General features: G+C 41.7%; 1 protein-coding gene across 4 annotated transcripts in view; it reads left to right on the top strand.

Annotated features, from left to right (window-relative positions):
- Positions 1–5,638: 5,638 nt before the first annotated feature.
- Positions 5,639–23,445, top strand: part of CNNM2 (cyclin and CBS domain divalent metal cation transport mediator 2) — a 147,922-nt gene continuing 130,115 nt past the window's right edge. For 3 of the 4 annotated variants that reach the window (XR_005016868.1, XM_036829147.1, XM_036829146.1), the window contains exon 1: positions 5,639–7,464. Coding sequence is in view for 3 of the 4 variants with exons in the window: in XM_036829147.1 (XP_036685042.1) it covers positions 5,844–7,464 (1,621 nt within the window). In the remaining variant the exon portion in view is untranslated. Of the gene's footprint in view, positions 7,465–9,177; positions 9,403–23,445 lie in introns of those variants that run through there. The other variant, XM_036829148.1, reaches the window with a different exon arrangement.

The following is a 23,445-nucleotide window of genomic DNA, read 5'->3' as shown; positions in this document are numbered from 1 at the left end:
CTTCAAGGGCCATAGAACCAAATTCAAGCATACGGTGTTCTAAAAATGCTGCTCCCTTTCCAACCTCATCTCACACTTTTCTCTCCATTAGAATGCCTTTTTCCTCTTTCTTCTCTCTCAATCCCTTTTTCTTGGACTGAATATTTGTCCCTCCCCCTTCCATTCATATATTGAAGCCCTAACCCCCAGAGTGCTTGTATTTGGAGATGGAGCCTCTAAGGAAGTAATTAAGGTTAAATGAGGCCATAAGGATGGGGCCCTGATCCAACAGGATAGTGTCCTTATAAGAGACACCAGTGAGCTCTTGCTCTCTCTCCATGTATGCACTCAGAGGAAAGGCCGCTTGAGGACAAAGGGGCCATCTGCAAGCCAGGAAGAGAGCTCTCACAAGAAACCGACCTCACAGGACCTTGATCTGGGATTTCAGCCTCCAGAACTGTGAGAACATAAATTTCTGTTGTTTAAGCCACCCAGTCTATGGTATTTTGTTAGGATAGAGCAGACTAAAACACCGGTTCTTTGAACAGCTTTTTCATCTGCATATCTAAAAACCTCTCTATTCTAACCTATTTTTAGTTCCTCTGGGATACCTATTTGTTTATTTTAAATATCTCAAAGACCAATTCAAAGACCCATGAAGCTTCCCTCGATTCCTGCATTTTATTTTGTATTTCTTTTTAAGACATTCGATGTTCTATCCTGCACTATGTAGTTATTTAGTACATGTTTCCTGACCTCCTTACTAGTAAGTTTTTGGGGTAACCTCTGATTCAATATTATAGCTCCACAATGCCTAGTACAGTGCCTGGAGCTTATTAGATACACAATCTATATAAGTTGAATGAGGGAACAAATGAATGAAAGAGAAAAAAAGAAATGGGGTGAGAAATAAGACACAAACTTAAAGTTTAAGGAGGAAGCAGAGGGACTTCCCTGGTGGTCCAATGGTTAAGAATCCGCCTTCCAATGCAGGGGACTTGGGTTCAATCTCTGATCAGGGAACTAAGATCCCACATGTCACGGGGCAACTAAGCCCACGTGCTGCAACTACTGAGCCCGCACGCCGCAACTCCTGAGCCCACGCACCTCAACTAGAAAGCCCACATGCCGCAAACTACAGAGCCCACGTGCTCTGGAGCCCGTGTTCCACAACTAAGACCCGATGCAGCCAAATAAATAAATAAAATAAATATTAAAAAAAAAATAAAGAGGAAGCAGAGAGAATTGAGATGTGGTATTAATAAGTGGGAAGCAATAAGTTAAACCTTCAGTGTAGTGGTGTTTCAAATAAAACAAATAGGTATCTCAGAGGAACTAAAAATAGAAGAATTTGTTCCCACTGAGGTCTGGCATATTATTTGTCTATACATGGAGATTTGACTAATTATTAGAGTAGAATTTTTGCTCCAGCTCCAAACGATTTGGAAAAAAGACCATAGGAATGAATTCAGCTGATATGGGAAAACTGGCATTTTATGACTAGAGCCATAATCACAAATTAGAACTCTGGTATCAGACCCAGGGCTCAGAATTGGACATTTAGGATCTGTTCTTTTCCCTGCAGTCTCATCCCTAGTTACCATCCTCCTGTCAGAGTCTGCCTTATCTCCCACCTCTTCCTCACTCCCCAAATGTAGTTTTTAAATTTAGATTGTTGGATGGGCAATGTTCACATGGATCAACATTTTAAAACCTAAAATTGCAACCTGGGTTGAGTGTTTTAGTCACAACGACAAGGACAAAGGAGCTCAGAACATTTCTTTGTCCAAGACTGAGCTGGAGACTGCAACTGGGGTGGCACAGCAGTCCGAAAGAACACCCTAAAAGATTCTAGAAAGTCCCGCAGTCGCAGGGCCTGGCAGCCAGGAGGACAGGGGGCCCGAAGCAGGGCAAACAGTGGACTCGGAGCAGCAGAAGGCTACTTCTTGGGGCTGCCCCATGGAGGTTCAGGATGGGCCAGCCCCCTGGGAGAAGGGCAGTGGGTGTGGGGTGCTGTCCAGTGCACCGTGAAGGGAGCGGGGAGGGACCAGGATGGAGGGCCGAGAGGGAGGGAAGAGTCGGCAGAATGGGAAGTGGCAGGGGGCCACCCACCATTGGCAGGGATTCGCTCTCAAGGAGCTTGCACCCTTCTCAAAGGAGGAAGCTTTTGTCACAACTCTGTAAAAAAGCCATGTTTTCCCTTCTCTTTCTCCACAGTGACTATGTCCAGAAAATATCTAGCAAAGGAGGGAAATAGGAAAGCCCAAAACAAAAAGCCTGAAAAAGAGAAGGTAAACTGCATTGCTGACTTTATTTTGTTTTGTTTGCCCTCCGTTGTGAAAAGTTCTCATTTGAGCTAAAAGAGTTTTATGTCTTTAAACAAGTGGACAATGTTGTTTCAGGGGGAGCAGGTTTGACTGGAGGGAAAGTTTGGGCAACTGCAGCATCACCCAGTTCCTGTTTTTCCTCAAAAGATCCGGTGCTTTGGTGAGATTAAAATGTCACTGTTGAAGCAATAACTTTGAATATTTTTCTACAAGTAGGCATTTTTTTTCCGGGGGGAAAAGGTTTCTGTATAAAATTAGCTTTATGTTGAGAAACCAGATGCGTAGAGAGCCATTTGGTGTGTTATTTGCTATCTTTAGAGTCAAACTCTAAAAGACTTTTAGGTCTGGATGCAGCGCCTCCCCAAATCTCTGAACCTGCAGACATGGGAGCATATTCCATGCAGATGAGAAAACTGAACAGGTACCCTTCCCCTTGAGGATCCCGTAAAGGATTCTAGCAAGAGAGGGTTGGTTAGGGAAAGCATTTGCTAGGAGGTTCTGCTTTACCTAAATGATGTGCTGAAGGTCAAAGTCAGAACCTACCTAGGATTAGATATCCACAGCAACCAGTTAGCAGTCTTGAGGTTTTTGTAGCCCTTTCTGGAGGTGAAACCTCCTAACCACTGGACGGCCAGGAAATTCCCTACATGGAGAATATGATCCCCCCTTCCTACCACCACTGCCACTCAGGATGAACATCAGATTCACACAGGGGACTGCTGAGCTTGTGTGTGAATGGGAGCTTGGCTGGTTTTATATTGTAAATTGTCTTGATGGGTGCTTTCTGACATTTTGCTATGAACTTCTAACTTGCTTCTAAATTGCTGAATGCCACACTTCCCTGACTGTTCTAGCTTTTTCTGAAATGCACAGGAAATGTCTGTAGGTTTGGCAAGCTTCTCCCCACCCCCATCTCCACACTCTTATTCTGAAAGTGTACATTCAGCATTTAAGAGCCTTTAATCATCTTCCCTCTTAGCTCCCTTACACACACTTGTACTCACACTTTTTATGAAGTTAAAACAGTTTTATTTTCAATCAGTTGACTTAGAAAAGGACTGTATCTATCCTTTGTCATATATCCCTAAAAAGCTCAACTTTTCTTCCAAACTTTGATAATGTTATTTTTATAAATGCATGCCAAGTGTGTGAATCAGGATTTTTAAAATATAAACATGTTTCTCGGATATAGCAGTATGAGAATTGTGGGTGGGAGAAGCAGCATCAGAAGCTGAAGGGCTGGAAACTAGATTGGGGACATTATTTGAAGTAATCAGAATAAAAATTCTTTCACTTCTTTAACATTCTACAAGTACTGTTTCGAGCATCTACCATTGTTCTAGGCCCTGATGATACAGCAGTGAACAAAACAGACAAAATCCTTGCCCTCAGGAATCTTAAGTTCTAGTAGAAGGAGACAGATGTAAACTAAATTAAGGAAAATACAGTAGAGATGGAGTGTAGGGAGTGTTTATTCACAAGTTTATAAAGGTGGCCTTTGGGACTTCCCTGGTGGTCCAGTGGGTAAGACTCTGTGCTCCCAATGCAGGGGGCCCAGGTTCGATCCCTGGTAGGGAAGCTAGGTCCCACATGCATGCTGCAACTAAGAAGTCTGCATGCTACAACTAAGAGTCTGCATGCCACAAATAAGAGTCCACATGCCGCAACTAAACATGCCGCAATGAAGATCCTGCATGCTGCAACTAAGACCCAGCACAGCCAAAATAAATAGGTAAATGAATGAATAAATAAATAAATATTAAAGGTGGCCTTTGAACAATCTTGAAGGAGGTGGACTAACGTTCTATGCTGACATCTGGGGGAAGAGAGTCCCAGGCACAGGAAACAGCTGCAAGTGCACAGGCTCCCTGAAGGAGCATCCCTGGAGAGAAGGAACAACAGCCAGGAGAATCTGGCTGGAGCAGCAGGTGATGAGGTTATAGAAGAAAGTGGGTGGGCAGCAGCTCTTTTAGAGCCTTGTCAGATATTGTAGCTACCAGTGGCTTTTACTGTAATGAGTTGGGAAGCCAGAGTAGGGTTTCAAACAAGGAAGGGACAGCATCTTATTAACAAGACCACTCTGGCTGCTGGGTTGAGAAGGGAAGGGGGCAGGTGTAGAAGAGCAGAGACCAGTGAGGAGGCCACTGCAATCTCTACTAGAAATTAATAAAAAATGTTTGATTGGTTTACATAAAGGGAAGAAAATGTGCTTGCAGAATACAGAAGAAAAAAGGAAACAATTCTTTTTCAGATGTTTAAGTTGCAAGAAAAAAAACCACTTTGGCAACAACTTTGCTACTGCATCTCCTCCACAGAATGGGCTTGGGAGTCCTAGGTCTTCAGGGTTTTTTTCTCCTGAGTGACCGATGAACCTAGCTGGGTTTGGTCAGTGTGTTTAAGAATGAGCCTTTATGGATCTGCTTAGTATGGCTGACCCTTCCCATTTCCCAAATTTGCCCGAGTCCCAGTTAGAAAAACAGATTCCTGGGTCCTACCCATTCAGTAAATATGGAATGGGGCCAGGAACTTTCAATAAGAAAATGAAGGGATTCTTATGACTTGGAAGATGGGGAACTACTTTAATTTCCGCACCTCCCGCTCACCTTGTGGGATTTGCGACGGACCTGGAAAGCGTTGCAGGGCGCCCGTGATACCGGCAGGTGGCGCCACCTGACCGTGAGCTGCAGAGGGCGCTTGTCTTAGGGATAGGCGAGAGGCTCCAGCAGAGCGGGTCTGTGCGGTGCTGGGGCCCACCGGCCACCGCTTATCCCGAGTGGAGAGGCGCGCACGAGTAAATAAGGGGGGCGCGGCCAGTGGCTCGGCTTCATTTTAGGCTACTGTGCATCTTAAGCCTCCTTAGTCGGCTTCTCGGGCTCCTGGGGCAGGAAGGCGCAGCCCTCTCTGCACGGGCATTGAGCACGCGGAAGCCGGCAGCGTGGCACAGCAAGAACCAGCCGCCTCGGGCCGCAGGACATTAGTCCAGCGGGGCAACCCAAGGGCCGGGATGTACTACCGAGGTCCCTCCGGGCTTTCGGACTCGCGAATGGCCCCTTTTCATTGGCAGCCGGAAGTAAGGCCCCGCCCCCTTTCGTACAGCTCTCAACTGTGACTGGCTCTCGGGCACCGGCTGGCCACACCTCCTCCCCTCGCACATACACAAGAGTCACGCGCCTTTCAGTTGGAAACTTGGCGTGCTGAGGAGGACGCTGGCCCTCGGCTCCCCACCCATTTATCTTGCCATTGGTTCGCGGCGCCGCTCACGGCCACGCCCCCATTCCAGCCCCCTGGCTGGGAGGGCGGACGCCCGCTCGTGATTAGCTGCTCTGCCTGCCTCTCGCAGGAGCGGTTGGCACTTCTTCCCCCTCTCCCGCCAGCCTCGAGGTTCCTGAGCTGGCCCAGGCCGAGTCAGTGTCAGTCAGGGAGGCGGACTGCTGAGCAGTGGGTGCGAACACTGCGTTGCAGTCTCGCCCAGGGGCCGGTGCCTGCGCTCGCGCCGCCGGGTGGGAAGGATGAAGCTGCAGCTGGAGCAGCCACCCTATGATTGGCTGGGGCACTTGTGAACCCGAAGTAAAGATGGCGGGCGGGCAGGCAGCCGCCGCACTGCCCACTTGGAAGATGGCGGCGCGCCGCAGCCTCAGCGCTCGCGGCCGGGGGGTCCTGCAGGCGGCGGCTGGACGGCTGTTGCCGCTGCTTCTGCTGAGCTGCTGCTGCGGCGCGGGCGGCTGCGCAGCGGCGGGCGAGAACGAGGAGACTGTGATCATCGGGTTGCGGCTGGAGGACACGAACGACGTGTCGTTCATGGAAGGGGGGGCGCTGCGGGTGAGCGAGCGGACCCGGGTCAAGCTGCGGGTGTACGGGCAGAACATCAACAACGAGACATGGTCCCGCATTGCTTTCACAGAGCATGAGCGGCGGCGCCACAGCCCGGGCGAGCGCGGGCTGGGGGGCCCTGCGCCGCCGGAGCCGGACAGCGGCCCCCAGCGCTGCGGCATCCGCACATCAGATATCATCATCTTGCCCCATATCATTCTCAATCGCCGTACATCAGGCATCATTGAGATCGAGATCAAACCGCTGCGCAAGATGGAGAAGAGCAAGTCCTATTACCTGTGCACGTCGCTCTCCACGCCAGCCCTGGGCGCCGGCGGCCCGGGGTCTGCGGGTGGCGCCGTCGGGGGCAAGGGCGGCTCCGGGGTGGCCGGGCTCCCGCCGCCCCCGTGGGCCGAGACCACCTGGATTTATCACGACGGCGAGGACACCAAGATGATCGTGGGGGAGGAGAAGAAGTTCCTGCTGCCTTTCTGGCTGCAGGTGATCTTCATTTCGCTGCTTCTGTGCCTATCGGGCATGTTCAGCGGCCTCAACCTGGGACTCATGGCCCTGGACCCGATGGAGCTGCGCATCGTGCAGAACTGCGGCACGGAGAAGGAGAAGAATTACGCCAAGCGCATCGAGCCCGTGCGCAGGCAGGGCAACTACCTGCTGTGCTCGCTGCTGCTGGGCAACGTGCTGGTCAACACCACGCTCACCATCCTGCTCGACGACATAGCTGGCTCAGGCCTCGTGGCGGTGGTGGTCTCCACCATCGGCATCGTCATCTTCGGGGAGATCGTGCCCCAGGCCATCTGCTCCCGGCACGGCCTGGCTGTGGGGGCCAACACCATCTTCCTCACCAAGTTTTTCATGATGATGACCTTCCCCGCCTCTTACCCCGTAAGCAAGCTGCTGGACTGCGTCCTGGGCCAGGAGATAGGCACCGTCTATAACCGGGAAAAACTGCTGGAGATGCTCCGGGTCACAGACCCCTACAACGACCTTGTAAAGGAGGAGCTGAACATCATCCAAGGGGCGCTGGAGCTCCGCACCAAGACCGTGGAGGACGTGATGACTCCCCTCCGGGACTGTTTCATGATCACCGGCGAAGCCATTCTGGACTTCAACACCATGTCGGAGATCATGGAGAGCGGCTACACTCGGATTCCAGTATTTGAGGGGGAGCGCTCCAACATCGTGGACCTCCTCTTTGTCAAAGACTTGGCCTTCGTGGATCCAGATGACTGTACTCCCCTGAAAACCATCACTAAATTTTATAACCACCCCTTGCACTTTGTTTTCAATGACACCAAGTTGGACGCTATGCTGGAAGAATTTAAGAAAGGTGGGAAATTTTGCTATCTTTCATTGGCTTGCTCTTTCTCTCTCCATCCTCCTCCCTACTTGAGTCCTCTACCCTCAGAACAACCCCCCAAGGCGAATTGACCGGAATTTCTCTTCTCTTTTAATTGCAAAGTTGAAAGGATGGCATGGATTTGGGGATGGATTGAACTAGTAAGCGCTTCTAGGTTCTTTAAAAGCACAAGACTGCCATCACTTGCTTTTTCCCATATCAAAAAGCAGGGTTCCTATTTTCTGTGCATGGTACTCTTCCCCCCTGCAGTCTGGTCTTGAGAGGTCTGCTGCATTCATTGCCTGGATTCTGAGTGGGTAGATGAAAGTAGGGACCCGCTCATGCCGTGCTATGCCATTTGGTTGACATGTACTAATTGCAGGCATTTGGAAAACGTTTAAACAGCTTTTCTAAACCCTATACAATCACTGGCGTTTCAGAGATTGGAAGTGCATTTTCAGTAGTTTCTGTTCCTGGTTGTCTGGTGACCTGTGGGAGAGATTAGGGTCCGCTTTTGAGAATATGGTATGGGATAAGCCAGGTATCACCAAAAAATTCACTCATTTGAATGACTTGCCTTAGCTAGAAAAGAGGGTTTTTAAAAAACTAAAGCTATTCGTTAATATATAACTTGGAAAGACTAGAGGTAAGTTAACCGTTTATGAGGCTCTATCTTACCTAGCTTTCTTCACTATTTGTTTATGTTTATCTGACAACAAATAAAATTTCCCAAACCAAGTGTGGTTTTGGCAGAAAGCTTGGATCTTTAACAATGGGATGAATTCCTCTATTATGGTTTATTTATTTCTTGAGACTTTCTGGTTTAAAAGTGTTCTTTTTAACCTTGATCACCTGGTACATTAAATTGAAGTATGTCTCCAAGTCACTGTTCACTGTTCCAGGGAGTTTTGTCAGGGAAGAGAAGTGCAGAGTGTGGTGTGCTCACCTTTCATGCATCGTGGTATTTTTGGTTTGTTTTACCATGTAATGAACAGGTAAATAGCAACTCATACTATTATCACTGAAATTCTGGCTTTAAAAACGTTTCCAGTACATAGCCAGTTTTGTTATTTGAAAGCCAAGGGAGACTGAGCTTTTAAATTGTTATGATGCTGGTGCATGTTCATGTATTATGCTGGAATGTGTGTGTAACCTTTAATGAACTGATAGTCCTCAAAACTAACTTTTCCTTCTTCAAATAGAATTTTGATCACTGATAGTGGTTTCTCCACTGAAAAAGGTCATGTGTAAGTGGTGACAGCTCACTGGATGTGATGATTTGAACATAGAGTGTGTAGTTGTCCTAATTCCATTTTCTTGCCTGAATGGTGTCCTCTCTGGAACAGAATCACATTGCAGTAATTTTCAGATAAAGGAATAGAGCAGAATGTGCTTCAGAGATTGGTAATTTGCATTTAAAAGCAGAAGGAGATTCTTCTGGATTCTTAAACAGTAAAAAGAAAATGTCCATTATCTCTAGGTGACAAAGCTTCTTTTGGGACGTCATTATTCTTTCACTACTAAATTGTTAATTAGAGCATCTAACCAGTCTCTTTTTTCATTTTGCTGTAGTAGCTGTAATATAGAAAAATATCTTGAAATGCTTGAAAATGGCTTTGAAATACTTTATTTTCTTTCTGTTGCTAAATTTCCCAATATTGATACAGATAATATAGTTTATGTTTTTTGTTTTTTATTATGCAGAATTTTTGCATATCTACTGATGGATTGGTAGCGCTGGCGTGTACTCCCTGCTGAAGTCTTTTCTTCACTTCTGTGTCTTTTTTCTCTTTGAGAATTTAGTTCTGCACCTTGCAACTCATTAATCCTTCCCCTAACTCAAAATTTCAAAATTTGCATTATTTTGAAATTTGTTTTTGATTGTCCTTGAACAGTTTTCCTATGACTGATTTATTTTTACTAGGAACTTTCTCCTCTCCCCAAATTACTTCTCACAGTATTTTCTTTGAAATGTATCCTTTAAAGATTGAATTGCTAATATTTTCCCATGAATTTTCTAAAAATTTTATTTGTTTATTTTATTTTTGGCTGCGTCGCATCTTCGTTGCTGCGTATGGGCTTTCTCTAGTTGCGGCGAGTGGGGGCTACTCTTCGTTGTGGTGCGCTGGCTTCTCATTGCAGTGGCTTCTCTCTGTTGTGGAGCATGGGCTCTAGGCGCATGGGCTTCACTAGTTGTGGTGCATGGGCTCAGTAGTTGTGGCTCGCGGTCTCTAGAGCACAGGCTCAGTAGTTGTGGCACATGGGCTTAGTTGCTCCGTGGCATGTGGGATCTCCCCAGACCAGGGCTCAAACCTGTGTCCCCTGCATTGGCAGGCGGATTCTTAACCACTGCGCCACCAGGGAAGCCCTCCCCTGAATTATATTAAAACAAAAAAATGCACAAGATGTTATTTTTGTCTGTAACCAGAATGATGTATTCAGTTAAGAAGACAGTACAGATTAAAGGTACATTCAAGCTAGCAGCATATTAGGAAGAGTGGGCAAAGAAAGTTGGTTGCAAATGGGAAATTTAAGCCATGATCTTAAAAGGATAGAGTGGGTGCTTGTTACTGAAACTGTAGGAATAACTAATTTTTCACCTTCCCTTCCTTGATCTTTTTTTGATGAGTTTGGTCACTTTCACCTTACTAATAACTGTTATTTCTTTCTTTTGTGTTAGTTAAAATATTTCACCTGATTTTTTTTTCTTTTTCATTTTCTAATTCAATTATGAAGTTATGTGAACAGTCAACCTGCTATTGTTTTTCTCTATTGAGCAATGCTGTGTGGGATGGTTTGAAGGCTTTTTCTTCTTTTTTCCTCTTTCTTCTAACAACACCAACTGTAACTCTACCAAACTGGTTAGATCCTTAATCCAGATCTCATTGAAAATTATCCTTTCTAATTAAAAATGTCTGCGTTGAAGCCTTTCCTGGATATAGCTCTACATCATTAGTCTGAATTATTCTTTACTAAGGAGGGGGAAAATTTCTGTAATGTGGAAAGAAATGAAAAGCTACCTTTATGTAGTGTATGTAAATGTCTTCTTTCTAATGATTAGAAGTTTTTGCCTGGCTGCCAGGAAACTTATAGCTTTACTTGAGGTTGGAAGACAGTAATTATGCTAATTTTTACAGTTAGCTTACTATTATTATTACCTATTTATTTACTCTCTGCCAGGTACAGGGCTTAGTGCTTTACATGAATCACCTTGTTTAAATCTGAGAGCTGAGCAAAGCATCATCTCCATCTTACAAATGAGGAAATTGAGGCATAGGTGAAATGATGTGTTCAAGGTCATTCAGTAATTTGTTGATTTGGGGTTTTAACTTGGTCTGTGTCACAGCCAAACCTGCCCTCTTAACCATTCTATTATGCTGATCCCCTTGATCCTGATTTTACATTTCTGTTTTAATTGAATGTGAGGTTTGGTCAAAGCATTGCCTCAGGGCTTGCTGAGAGCAACAAACACAGAAATGTATTTAGACATATATATGGCCTTAAACCCAGTGCTTCTGTGATGTTGTACCTAACAGTTGGTGTCCCCACTTTCACTGTTAAATCCATTTTTGGCCTGTATGACCCTAAATCTAAACAATTCCATTTCCAGTATTTGCAGGTCAAGCATCAAGATTCACTTTGACAGTGTTTTATGCTAACACTGTGGTGTTTGACTAATAGCTAAAGTATGTAGTCCTGTTTCACTCTTAGTCTCGTATCTGTTTGTGTTGCAAGGCTGACCCAAACCCAGTTTTGTGTTTCAATCTTGATTTTATTTGCATCTTTTGTAGCCACTTATGTGACAAATGGTTGCCAGCGAGCATCCTGTACAGCCCTGCCCCCCTGTGGTCCACACCATCAGTCTTTTTCTTTTGTGAGTTTTATAGTTATTTATAAATCTAAAACAGAGAGTAAAAGTAAATCCCACTAGTGGATTATGAGAATTTTGGAAAAACCGTCTAAAGCAACGTAGTGTAGAGGAAGGAAAAGTTAAATAAGGTTGCTACCTTTGTGTGCAGAAAGTGCCCTGTACGCTCTCCCTATACCTGACAAAACCTTCCTAACAAAAGATAGTGGGCTCTGAGCCACCCAGTTGTTTGTTTGTTTTGCTTTGTTTTGTTTCTTTTAGCTTTGTAACAATTGCATTCCAGTATTGCAGAGCTCGCTGCTTCATAGCTGCTAGAGACAGACAGGCTGTTTTTTAGCTTTTTTAAAACTGGGAACAGGTGAGCTCATCAGATAATGTTCTTTAAGGGAAGAACACAATGTGTAGTTTTCACTTAAAACATTTGGTGTACAATTCTCTCTTCCTATATATAACACAAGTCTTTCCATATTAATGTGCTGAGAGTTTAATATTTAAAACTTTTTTCCTCACCAAATAAAGTGTTCCACTTGCCTAGAATCTAGGAGGATGTCTTTATTGATGTTTAAAAGTATGAATGGTGTTGAGGGTGAAGGGGTGGATGTATTTGTTTCTTTGATCTTGTATGTTTATTAACTTTTTGCAGTAACACATGTGATGCTATTATAATTTTGCATATTTTTAGAACATCATTTTGAAATATCCAGATAGTGTAGAATCAGAGCTGGAAGGCAGGCAGCTCATGGATCATCCAGTCCAGTGTTTGTGAAGGTTACCAGATGATAAAACTTACTTGGATCACTTATTAAGAATTAGTGCCTAAGCCTCACTCAGAGACCTCCTCAACCAGAATCTCTTAGGGGAGGGGGTTTGGAATCCATACTGTTAACAGTTACCCTGAGGTGATTCTTATGATTAGGTGAGTTTAGGAAACATTGGTCTAGTCAACCTCTTAACTAAGGAAAGTAAACCCTGAGGAGAGAAAGCTAAGTGACTTGCTTAGGGCCACCCACGTAGCTGGTAGCATCAACAGGACTAGAACCTGTGTCCCTGACTCTAGCATGGAGTTCTCTCCATTCCAACAAGCAGGACTTCTGGTTCCAAGTTCAAGGTACCTGTAAATTCTTGTTAGAGTTAAAGGCAGCCCCATCACTGAAAAAGCAAATATATAGGTTTGCCATTGGTTTTATTTGCCTTGTGATTTTGATGTCAATATTTTTGATATCCAGCATTTAAACCATCTTTGACAGGCGTTTTGTTACATGGAAAGTAAGTCTGAATGTGTGACCTCATTTTATTTTAGTTTGCTTTAATTGAGTTTTTTTACTCTGCTAAGGTTAGACTACGAGTGTGTTTTAAGAAATGGGTATTGATATCTAGATTGAAGCCTCAGGTAGTTCGGTGTAAGCTATTTCTTTTTCTTTTGAGTTAACTTGTTTTAGATATCCTCGAATGAGTTCGTTGTTGTTGTTGTTATTTATTCTGTGAGAGTAATGAAGATTGGATTTGGGACTATGGGGTGAAACTTCTTTGGCGCTTTTAATTTTTGTTCAAGGTACAGGTCTGTGAAGTTTCCATTGAAATAGTCATCAAAGCACTTGAAGCATGTGTTCCATTCATACATCTATGGGCCCCTTTTTTCAGGTTTTTTATAATGTAAGCTAAATTCTTTCAGATGATCCAGTCTGACTTGGGGGTTATTTGTGTTAGAATCACCGAAACCTTTTAGGTCAGTAGACACCATAGTTGAAGTTGAATATCAGCTCTGACTTAGTATGATCTGGACAAAACAGGAAAGGATCTTGTTCTGCTTTTTCTCTTGGTTTTTATGGGGATTACATAGCACCTGCCCCTTCCCCTCAAAAGGGCCTCAGAATTATTTAAATTCTGAAACATTCCAAAGTACTGTGTGGTACCCGTGAATTTTAATTATTAGCAAACCTAAACAAGTTTAAAATATTTTTAACCAGGAAAATGCACAAAATAGACTGAGCCAACATAATATTTTATGGTTTTATTTGCTTTTGAACTACTTAAACTTTTATTTATTTATTTATTTATTTATTTTTGGCTGTGTTGGGTCTTCGTCTCTGTGCGAGGGCTTTCTCCAGTTGCGGCAAGCGGGGGCCACTCTTCATCGCGGTGCACGGGCCTCTCACTACACTATCGCGGCCTCTCGTTGCGGAGCACAGGCTCCAGACGCACAGGCTCAGTAATTGTGGCTCACGGGCCCAGCTGCTCCGCGGCACGTGGGATCCTCCCAGACCAGGGCTCGAACCCGTGTCCCCTGCATTGGCAGGCAGACTCTCAACCACTGCGCCACCAGGGAAGCCCTGAACTACTTAAACTTTTAAGAACAAACCTCTGGACTCGAATTAGATGTTTACAGTACTTTAGTTACATATAAAGTAGTATATTTCTTTCTAAAGAGCCCTTTTCTCTAAATGCATGTATTTTAATTGGTAGTCAGCATCAATTCCAGTAAGATTTGCTTGGCATATAAAGAACATTTATTAAACTAAATACATGGAAATGGATGACTGGGATTGAATACAATTTTAGTATTGTCTTTTCATCATCTTTTTCTCAGAACACAAATGCGAAACCCCAAATCCTACCAACACTGCAAAGGAGAGACAATAAGAAGCATTCTTTCTTTCAAATCACATCACTGGCACCTCCAGAATGTCTACATAGAGAGATGTTAGGGGTGGCAGGCTGTGGAAGGGGAAGAAAGGGGACTAAGAACAAGCATTTTCTGTAGATGATACGTTTATTAGACTGGCTTAGGGCTTGATGGAGATAATGGGGGTGCTGACTCTCCCCCACTTTTACATCTGTGCAACCATTGATCATAAATACTGCTGTAATGATGGTGAGATCCTCATTTCTTCATACTTAACCCCCTCTTGCTGTCAGACCTAGGTGGGATTTTTTTTTTTTTTTTTTAGTTCACATCCTGTGGGGAGGATACCACCTGCTAGCATAAAGGTTAAGAAAAATGTGCTCTTCCTGGATCTACTTTGGACAAGTAACTTAGCCTCTTTAAGCCTCAGTTTTTTCCATAGTAAAATGGGATATTTTGTAACTCATAAGGTACTTAGTAAGGATTCATGTGATAATGAATATGAAAATGCTTCTGGTAGTACTTGGCACTTAGTGCTCAGTTAACCATTATCTTTATGTAATGGCTCTGTAGACTCTTCCACGTTGTTCTTGGTCTTTCTCTAGACTAAAGATTGCAAGTCAAGAGAGACACCTTGGGCCATGTGTGCTGATAGTTGTTATGCATGTTGAAATCTTTTTTTTTTTTTTTGGCCGCTGCGGTTGGCGGGATCTTAGTTCCCTGACCAGAGATTGAACCTGGGCCACGGCAGTGAAAGCGCCGAGTCCTAACCGCTGGACCGCCAGGAAATTACCCTGAATATTGAAATCTTGAAAGGGGCTAATTGTTAGGTTTTTCTTTTTATTGTGATTGAATTCTAGGCTTTTTTAGCGGTTGCTGTTACTTATGAGATGGCCGCATGTGTATATATTTTTAAGGAAAACAAGGCAATTGATTACGTGTTCTACCCTCCTTAGAGTAAGAATGCTGAATTTTAAAAAATTCTTCATTCTCCTTATCTGTGACTGAAAAAAACAACAAAGTTTAAAAGAAATAGAACAAGTGCTCATGGATTTTGGAAACCTTTGAATAACTAGAGTTTGAAGACTAAAGGAAGATCTCAGATTACTCAGATAAAATCTTTTAACATTGATTACATCAAAAGCATAAAAAATGGCAATGTCTAATACAGCAAGTTTTTGTTGCTTATAGCAGTGTAACTTTTTAGAAGGCAACCAGGAGTCGTAAAAATGTCCTACAAAGGGTTTAGTAATTTCCCCTGGAAATCTTAATTCAGTGATACAATTCAAGAGAAGGAAAGAGCTATGTTGGCTTTTCATGTTGTATGTATATTGCAAAAAATATCTAGTGAAAAGTTTGAGATAACTTAAATATATCTAACACTTCAAGATGGACATGGAGGGGAAGGAGTTAAGAAAATTGTAGGTGTCAACTAATCACAACCATTTAATGATCATTTTGAAAGCCATGTAGCAGTACGGGAAAATTTTTGCTGATTATTTTGCATAGATTATCGATATGTAAAAATATACATGTATACAGACTGAAAGGAAACATGGAAAAAGTGTTAATAGTTGATGTGTTAGGATAGGGTAATCATAACCAGTCTTTGCAAAAATCCCTTTGTTAACTTTGTAGAATAACATACCTGGAAAAAATTCAAATCTGCTGAGAACATTATGAGTCCTGGTCTTAGGGAAAACTAACCTTTACTAACAGGGAACTCATATTATTCCATTTCTCCTTAGGAACATTTTACTGCTGAAACAAATGGTTACTTTAAAATTTTTAGAAATTGAGATATAATTCACATACCACAAAATTCACCCTTTTATAGTGTACAACTTGGTGGTTTTTAGTGTATTCACAAGGTGTACAGCCATCACTACTGTCTACTTCCAGAACATTTTCTACTCCAGAAAGAAACCCATCAGTAGTCACCCTCCATTCTCCTCTCCCCACAGTCCCTGGAAACTGTTAATCTACTTTCTGTCTCTATGGATTTGCCTGTTCTGGACATTTCATATAAATGAAATCATACACAATGTGGCCTTTTGTGTCTGCCTTCTTTTACTTAGTGTAGTGTTTTCAAGGTTCATCCATGTACATCCATATGGCATGTATCAGTACATCCAAGTACATACATGTAGCATGTATCAGTATTTGATTTATTTTTTATGGTCAAATAATATTCCATTTTATGGATATACCACATTTTGTTTATCCACCCATCAGTAGATGGACATTTAGGCTGTTTCTAGTTTTTGGTCATTATAAATAATGCTACTGTGACTACTGGTATACATGTTTTTGTGTGGACATAAGTTTTCAATTCTCTTGGGTAGATAACTAGAAGTAGGATGGCTGGTTCATATGGTAACTCTATTTTTAACTCTTTGAGAAACTGCCAAGCTGTTTTCCAAAGTGGCTGTACCATTTTACATTCCCACCAATAATGTATGAGAGTTCCAATTTCTCCATATCCTTGCCAACTCTTGTTATTGTGATTTGTTTGTTTGTTTAATTATAGCCATCCTAGTAGGTGTGAAGTGGTATCTCATTGTGTGTGTGTTTTTTTTTTTTTGGCTGCGCTGGGTCTTAGTTGTGGCACATGGGATCTTTAGTTGTGGCATGCATGTGGGATCTAGTTCCCTGACCAGGGATTGAACCCAGGCCCCCTGCATTGGGAGCACAGAGTCTTTAGCCACTTGACCACCAGGGAAGTCCCGTCTCATTGTGGTTTTGATTTGTATTTTCCTAATGGCTAATGATGTTGAGCATCACTTCATGTGCTTATTGGCCATTTGTTTATCTTCTTTGGAGAAAAGTCTCTTCAGATATTTTGCCCATTTTTAATTGTGTCTTTTTATTATTGAATTGTAATAGTTCTTTTTGTATTCTACATACTAGTTTCTTACCAGGTATATAATTTGCAAATATTTTCTCATATTCTGTGGGTTGTCTTTTCACTTTCTTGGTAGTAACCTTTGAAGCAGAAAAGTTTTAATTTTGATGAAGTCCAATTTCTTTCTTTTTTTTTTTTTCTTTTGTTGCTTTGTTTTTATTGTCATATCTAAGAAACCATTGTCTGGTCCCAGGTCACAAAGTTTTATGCCTATGTTATCTTCTAAGGCTTTCATAGGTTATCTTTTACATTTAGGCCTTTAATCCATTTTAAGTTAATTTTTGTATGTGCTGTGAGATAGGAGTCTAAATTCATCCTTTTGCATGTGAATATCATGTTGTTCCAGCACCATCTGTTGAAAAGACTACTCTTTCCCCATTGAATTATCTTGGCATCCTTGTCACAAGTCAATTGACCATAAATGTGAGGGTTTATTTCTGGACTCTAAATTCTGTTCCACTGATCTATGTCTTCATATGTCAGTACCACACTCTTTTGGTTCTTGTAGCTTTGTACTAAGTTTTTAAAAAAAAAATAAATTTATTTATTTTTTAATTTTATTTTTTAAATAAATTTATTTATGTATTTACTTATTTATTTTTGGCTGCATTGGGTCTTCGTTGCTGTGCATGGGCTTTCTCTAGTTGTGGCGAGCAGGGGCCACTCTTCCTGCAGTGCACTGGCCTCTCATTGCAGTGGCCTCTCCTGTTGTGGAGCATGGGCTCCAGGCATGCGGGCCTCAGCAGTTGCAGCACGTGGGCTCAGTAGTTGTGGCGCATGGGCTCAGTTGCTCTGCGGCATGTGGGATCCTCCCAGACCAGGGATCGAACCCATGTCCCCTGCATTGGCAGGCAGATTCTCAACCACTGCGCCACCAGGGAAGTCCCTTGTACTAAGTTTTGAAATCGGGAAGTATGAATTCTCCAACTTTGTTCTTCTTTTTCATGATGATTTGATTGTCAGGATTGCTTGCATTTCTGTATGAATTTTTCATGGATCTTCTTGTCCATTTCTGCAAAGGCAGTTGGAATTTTGATAGAGATTGCGTTGAATCTGTAGATCAATTTGGGGAGTACTGCAGTGTTAACAATATTAAATCTTTTATCCATGAATATGGGATATCTTTCCATTTATTTAGGTCTTCTTTAATTTCCTTCAACAATGTTCTGTATTTTTCAGTGTATTTGTAATCTTTTTGTTAAATAAAATACTTGGAATAAAAATTTTTTGATGCTATTGTAAATGGAATTGTTTTATTACTTTTATTTTTAGATTGTTCATAGGTAGTATATAGAAATATAATCTATCTTTGTATATTGATCTTATAGCCTGCAACCTTACTGAACTCATTTATTAGGTAACACATGATTCTTAAAATAGGAAAGTGCTTTTCAAAAATATGTGAATTTTGGGGGGGGTTACCTTATGTTTCATTTGATTGTAGTGGACTTTATTTTTTCCTTAAAAAAAGTTAGGCATTTTTACTTAACACTTTCATATGTATAGAGTGAAGCTCTATTGATGACTGACATTGTCATTCTTTGGGAAATTTGATAGGAAAGAGTAACATTTCTATTTCAGATTCAGATTAGATATACAAAAAAAGAAATAGGCTGTATGAAATGTGTCAAAGACACCAAAAATATAGCTGGCTGGAGCTTGGGAGTTTAAAACTTAATTTGTTTCTATCTAATGTTTAGAGTGGTTTTGTATCAGACTTGGTATTTGGGCTAGAAGATGAGCACAGAAAAGGCTGCGTTTGCTTAGTATCTAAGTGGTTCTGTAGTGCCTTTCTTCTCCAGGCCATTTTACCAAGGGTTTTTCTTTGGGTCGTTTTTACAGAGACTAGGAAAAACCCTGACTTTTAGTCACTCTGCATTTCATACTGCCATTGTCAGTATGATTCTTGAGGTTTTTGGGGTACCAGGTAACCAGAAGAGACAAGATGAAACTCTATGCTCTTTTTTTTTTTTTTTTTTTTTTTGTGTGTGGGGGTGGGGATGTAGGGGGCTGGTAATCTGAGAGAGAGAATGTTTTCCCATGCTAGCAAAGACAGACTGAGGGCATCATCTGATCTTTATGGGAGTGTGCAAAGCCTCAGTTTTTCCATTTGCCCATCTGCAATCATAAAAACAATGTGCTGACTCAACTTGGAGCCTCTGCAGAATGGCATTCGGGGCTTAGGCAGTACTGAGAACCATGCAAGAGATGGAAATATTTGAGCAGGTTTTTAGAGGTAACATTAAAAACAGCTAGAATGAGACAACATGCTCTCTCATCTCCTTCAAGATTTGTTTCCTTTAGTCACTAGTGTACCACCTTGATTTAAGGCATGGCAGGAATAATTTGGTCTCTATAGAGTTGATTACTGAGCAGAGAGATTTTTCTTGCTCCCGTGGTTATACTTTAGGGGCATGAGATTGTTTGGGGGTGGGGGTGAGATTCTGCTGCAAGCAAATCAATTGGGTAAAATACTATTAAAATCATATTGTGTGGGCCATCTGCTAAGTTTTTTCTTTAAAATTTTTGCTTCCTTGTTCCTGTGTACATACATTTACCTGCAAAGACTAGAAGAACATTTACTAAAATATTAATTGAAAATAACTACCTCTTGATGGTGGGTTTCAGGGGAGGAAGTATGTTTTTCTATGTTGCTTCAAGTTTTTTTTTTTTTAATTTTTTTATTGAAGTATAGTTGATTTACAATATTGTGTAAGTTTCGGGGGTACAGCACAGTGATTCAGTTATATTCTTTTTCAGATTCTTTTCCCTTATAGGTTATTAGTTCCCTGTGCTATATAGTAGGTCCTTGTTCTTTTTTGTTTTAAATTTTATTTGTTTTTGGCTGCGTTGGGTCTTAGTTGCTGTGCATGGGCTTTCTCTAGTTGTGGTGAGTGGGAGCTACTCTTCATTGCGGTGTGCGGGCTTCTCATTGGTGGCTTCTTTTGTTGTGGAGCATGGGCTCTAGGCGTGCGGGCTCAGTAGTTGCAGCACACAGGCTCAGTAGTTGTGGCACATGGGTTCTAGAGCGCGGGCTCAGTAGTTGTGGCACATGGGCTCAGTTGCTCCGTGGCATGTGGGATCCTCCCGGACCAGGGCTCGAACCTGTGTCCCCTGCATTGGCAGGCGGATTCTTAAGCACTGCGCCAGCAGGGAAGTCCTGATTATCAATTTTATACATATGTTAATCCCATCAAGTTGTTTTTTTAAGCACGTGTTTTGTAATGTTTGGGGAAAAATGAAATCCATTAAAATTTTATTAAAAGTGTAAATTTTGTCACTTGAACTACTGATTTAGGTATTTAAGTGAAATTCAGTGTACTTAGGTGAAACTTATCCTTTTTTTTCCTAGGAAATATGGAATATTTTGTCATAATGCAACCGTACTGTCATTTGTGCCATTTTATCCTCCTCACTGGAATCCTTAGTGTTTGGAATGAAAGACGAATAGCATTTTAAAACCCATAAGGTGTGTGTGTGTATGTGTACACGTGTGTGAGTGCACGTGTGCATGTACAACAGCTTAGCAAAATTAATATTGTATTTGAAAAAAAGGAATTTAGGTTTTTGTGTTGCATTTGTTTTCAAAACATGTTATCATTTGACAAAATCCAGTTTAGATTTGTATCTGGACTGCCTGGAATGAAGCTGTTTGATACTTACTTGATTACCCTTATTAAATAGAAGATTGGTGAAGTAGTTGAGTTTCACCTACATTTGTACTTTTAGCATAAAGTAATCCCAAGATACCTCTCACTTGGGGACACTGAGATTCTGGAAACTGATGCTTCCTTTTATCTATAGAAATCATCCTATAAAGGACAGGGAACCCTACTCAGTGCTCTGTGGTGACCTAAATGGGAAGGAAATCTAAAAAGGAGGGGATATATGTATACATATAGCTGATTCACTTTGCTGTTCAGCAGAAACTAACACAACATTGTAAACCAACTATACCCCAGTTAAAAAAAAAAAAAAGAAATCATCACTGTAAAACCAGTAATAATTATTAAAAGGGGAAAAAAGAGTAAAAGGAATGTACTGGAACCACACATGCTTGAAGCTCAGTAGTTTCCAGACTACCTTATGCATTTGCTACAATAAAAAGACTTTTTAACTTTGATGAGATCAGGTATTTCTTTGATTATATTCCTATGAAATTATACACCTGTTATACATCATTTATCTCAGATAGATAAAAAGATGTGATCTTCTTTCTATTTCTGAACGTATACAGAAACTTTATATTTATTTATAGGATAAGTTAGCTGTCATTTAGGCATCTTTCCTAAAGTGTGTTTTCAAATGAGATAAAATAATGACAGTGGATTTTGCCTCTACTCCTTTTATCTAACTTCCCAAGAAAACTAAGCATTTTAGGAAGTGAAATTGATGTTTGCTTTCTTACAAACAGTAGTGTTCTTAAATAGTCCCATGCGTATTAGGCAGTCAAATAAATTTATTATTACTCAGTTCCTTGATATTTAAAAATATACAGAAGTTTTGGCATGGTTACTCTACAGTGAAGCTCATCAGTTGACACAGAACCTTTGCCAGCATTTAAGCATAACCCTCTTAAATATGAATGGACAGCCAAACATCTCCGGATGTTTGAGGAGAGCCTCTAACAGTCTCATAGTGAGACTAAACAAACAGAAAAAAGAATGTTAATTGACGTAAGCTGGTTTAGCACACATTAGCTAAAATCAAACAAACCAAGTTCTCACTACAGGTATTACTTTCTCTGACCTCTTAAGGCTGCCTACCAAACCAGCTGTTAGTAGCAACTGTGAAGACTTGCTGCCTCTTCATACATGGTACAGATAGAATCTTTCCTGTATTCATTCAACCCACCTGGTTGTTTGAGGCTCCCAACTAGGGCGAATGTTGTAAATACTTCCTTAAAGCTTCCTTAGCCTCACTGCATGTGCAGAGGCCAACGTAGGCATTTCTGGCAGAGTTATGCGTGTTAAGGAATCGTTACCTGTCTAGTTTTCCTTTATCCTTTTACTACAAGATTTCCTAAGGAACAGGTAGTTACTTCCTTTTCCTTGCCCCTGGCTTCATCTTTAATCCTCTGCAGTCTGGATTCAAACTGTCATGACCAGTGACTCCTTTTATTGTCAAATCCACATCTAGGTTGTCATCCTTCCTCACTTCCTTGACTCCTTTGCTGCTTTTCACATTCAGGTTAGCTCTTCAGCACAGTCTTGTTTCTCTTCCTGTTTCTCTGACTCCTTCCTTTTCCTTTTAGATTCCTGATTTCTTCCTTCCATTTCTAATTGAGCATTCCCCAAGATTTTGTCTTTATCTTCCATGGTCTTTTTCCATCTTTAGAATGTTTTCTTTGACTCACTTTTAATCCTTAAGCATTTATTCAGTATCATAATAAAAAAACTGTGTGGGATGCAAAGATGACTTAGATATTTTTCCTGTTCTGAAGTAACTTGTAATACATAGGAACTTTATACTCTCTTTGCCCCCTGTATCTTGTTACTAAATTTAATTGACATTTTTTGAGAATACCTCTTACACTTTTTGTTTTCTTTCCATTCCAGCTTGTACTACTGCAGCCCTTAGTCACTTTTATTTGTGCCTCGTTCAGTGCCTACTCTGTCTTAGGTGCTCCATAAATGCATTCTCAATGACTGAATGAATCAATCTCTTCATCTTGATTATTGTAAAACTTCCAAGATTGCTTCCCTTATTTTGTCTATTTCATCAAGTATGCCTCTACTAAGTTGATCTTCCTTAAACATAGTTTTCATCTTACCAGTTTATTAGAAACCTCCTGTAATCAAAATAGTACGATATCATCTTCCGTGGACTGAACTGTCACCCCCGCACCCCAAATCATATGTTGAAGTCCCCAGTGTGATGGTATTTGGAGATGGAGCCTTTGGGAGGTAATTAGGATTAGATGAGGTCATGAGGGTAGGGCCCTCATGATGGGGTTAGAGGAAGAAGGAGACAGGGATTACCCTCTCTCTGCCATGTGAGGACACAGGAAGAGGGCTCTCACCAGGAACTCCTGGCTCTCTGCCAGCACCTTGATCGTGGACATCCCAGCCTCCGGAACTGTGAGAAATAGATGTCGGTTGTTTTTGCCATCCTCTATGGTATTTTGTTATAGTAGCTCAAGCAGACTAATACATTGTCTTTTTACCTATCAAAATAGCCAGGATAGAAAAAAATGATTAAAGTAAGATGAATGAGTTCCAGATGTCTGCTATGCAACATTTGTATCCATAGTTAACAATACTGTATTGTACACTTAAAATTTTGTCAAGAGGGTAGATCTCATATTAAGCATTCTTACCATAATGAAATCAAATCGAAATGAAAAGAGAGAATGATAATGTACAGTTATCAAGGTCCCGTGACCTCTTCTCTGATTGCATCTCCTACTACTTTTTCCCTGACTCTTTGTTTCAACCACAGTGGCCTTCTGGCTGTTTCTTGGATACTGGGGGCATTCTAGGCCTGCTTTAGGGTCTTTGTAGTTGCTGTTCCCTGTCCCTGGAATGCCCTTCCCCCAGATAGCTTTATGGCTCGCTTCCTTCCTTCAGATCTTTA

This window comes from Balaenoptera musculus, chromosome 16, assembly GCF_009873245.2.
Source record: "Balaenoptera musculus isolate JJ_BM4_2016_0621 chromosome 16, mBalMus1.pri.v3, whole genome shotgun sequence".
Classification (NCBI taxonomy): domain Eukaryota; kingdom Metazoa; phylum Chordata; class Mammalia; order Artiodactyla; family Balaenopteridae; genus Balaenoptera; species Balaenoptera musculus.
The sequence above is the reverse complement of the archived record's forward strand: the minus strand, read 5'-3'. Positions and strand labels throughout refer to the sequence as shown.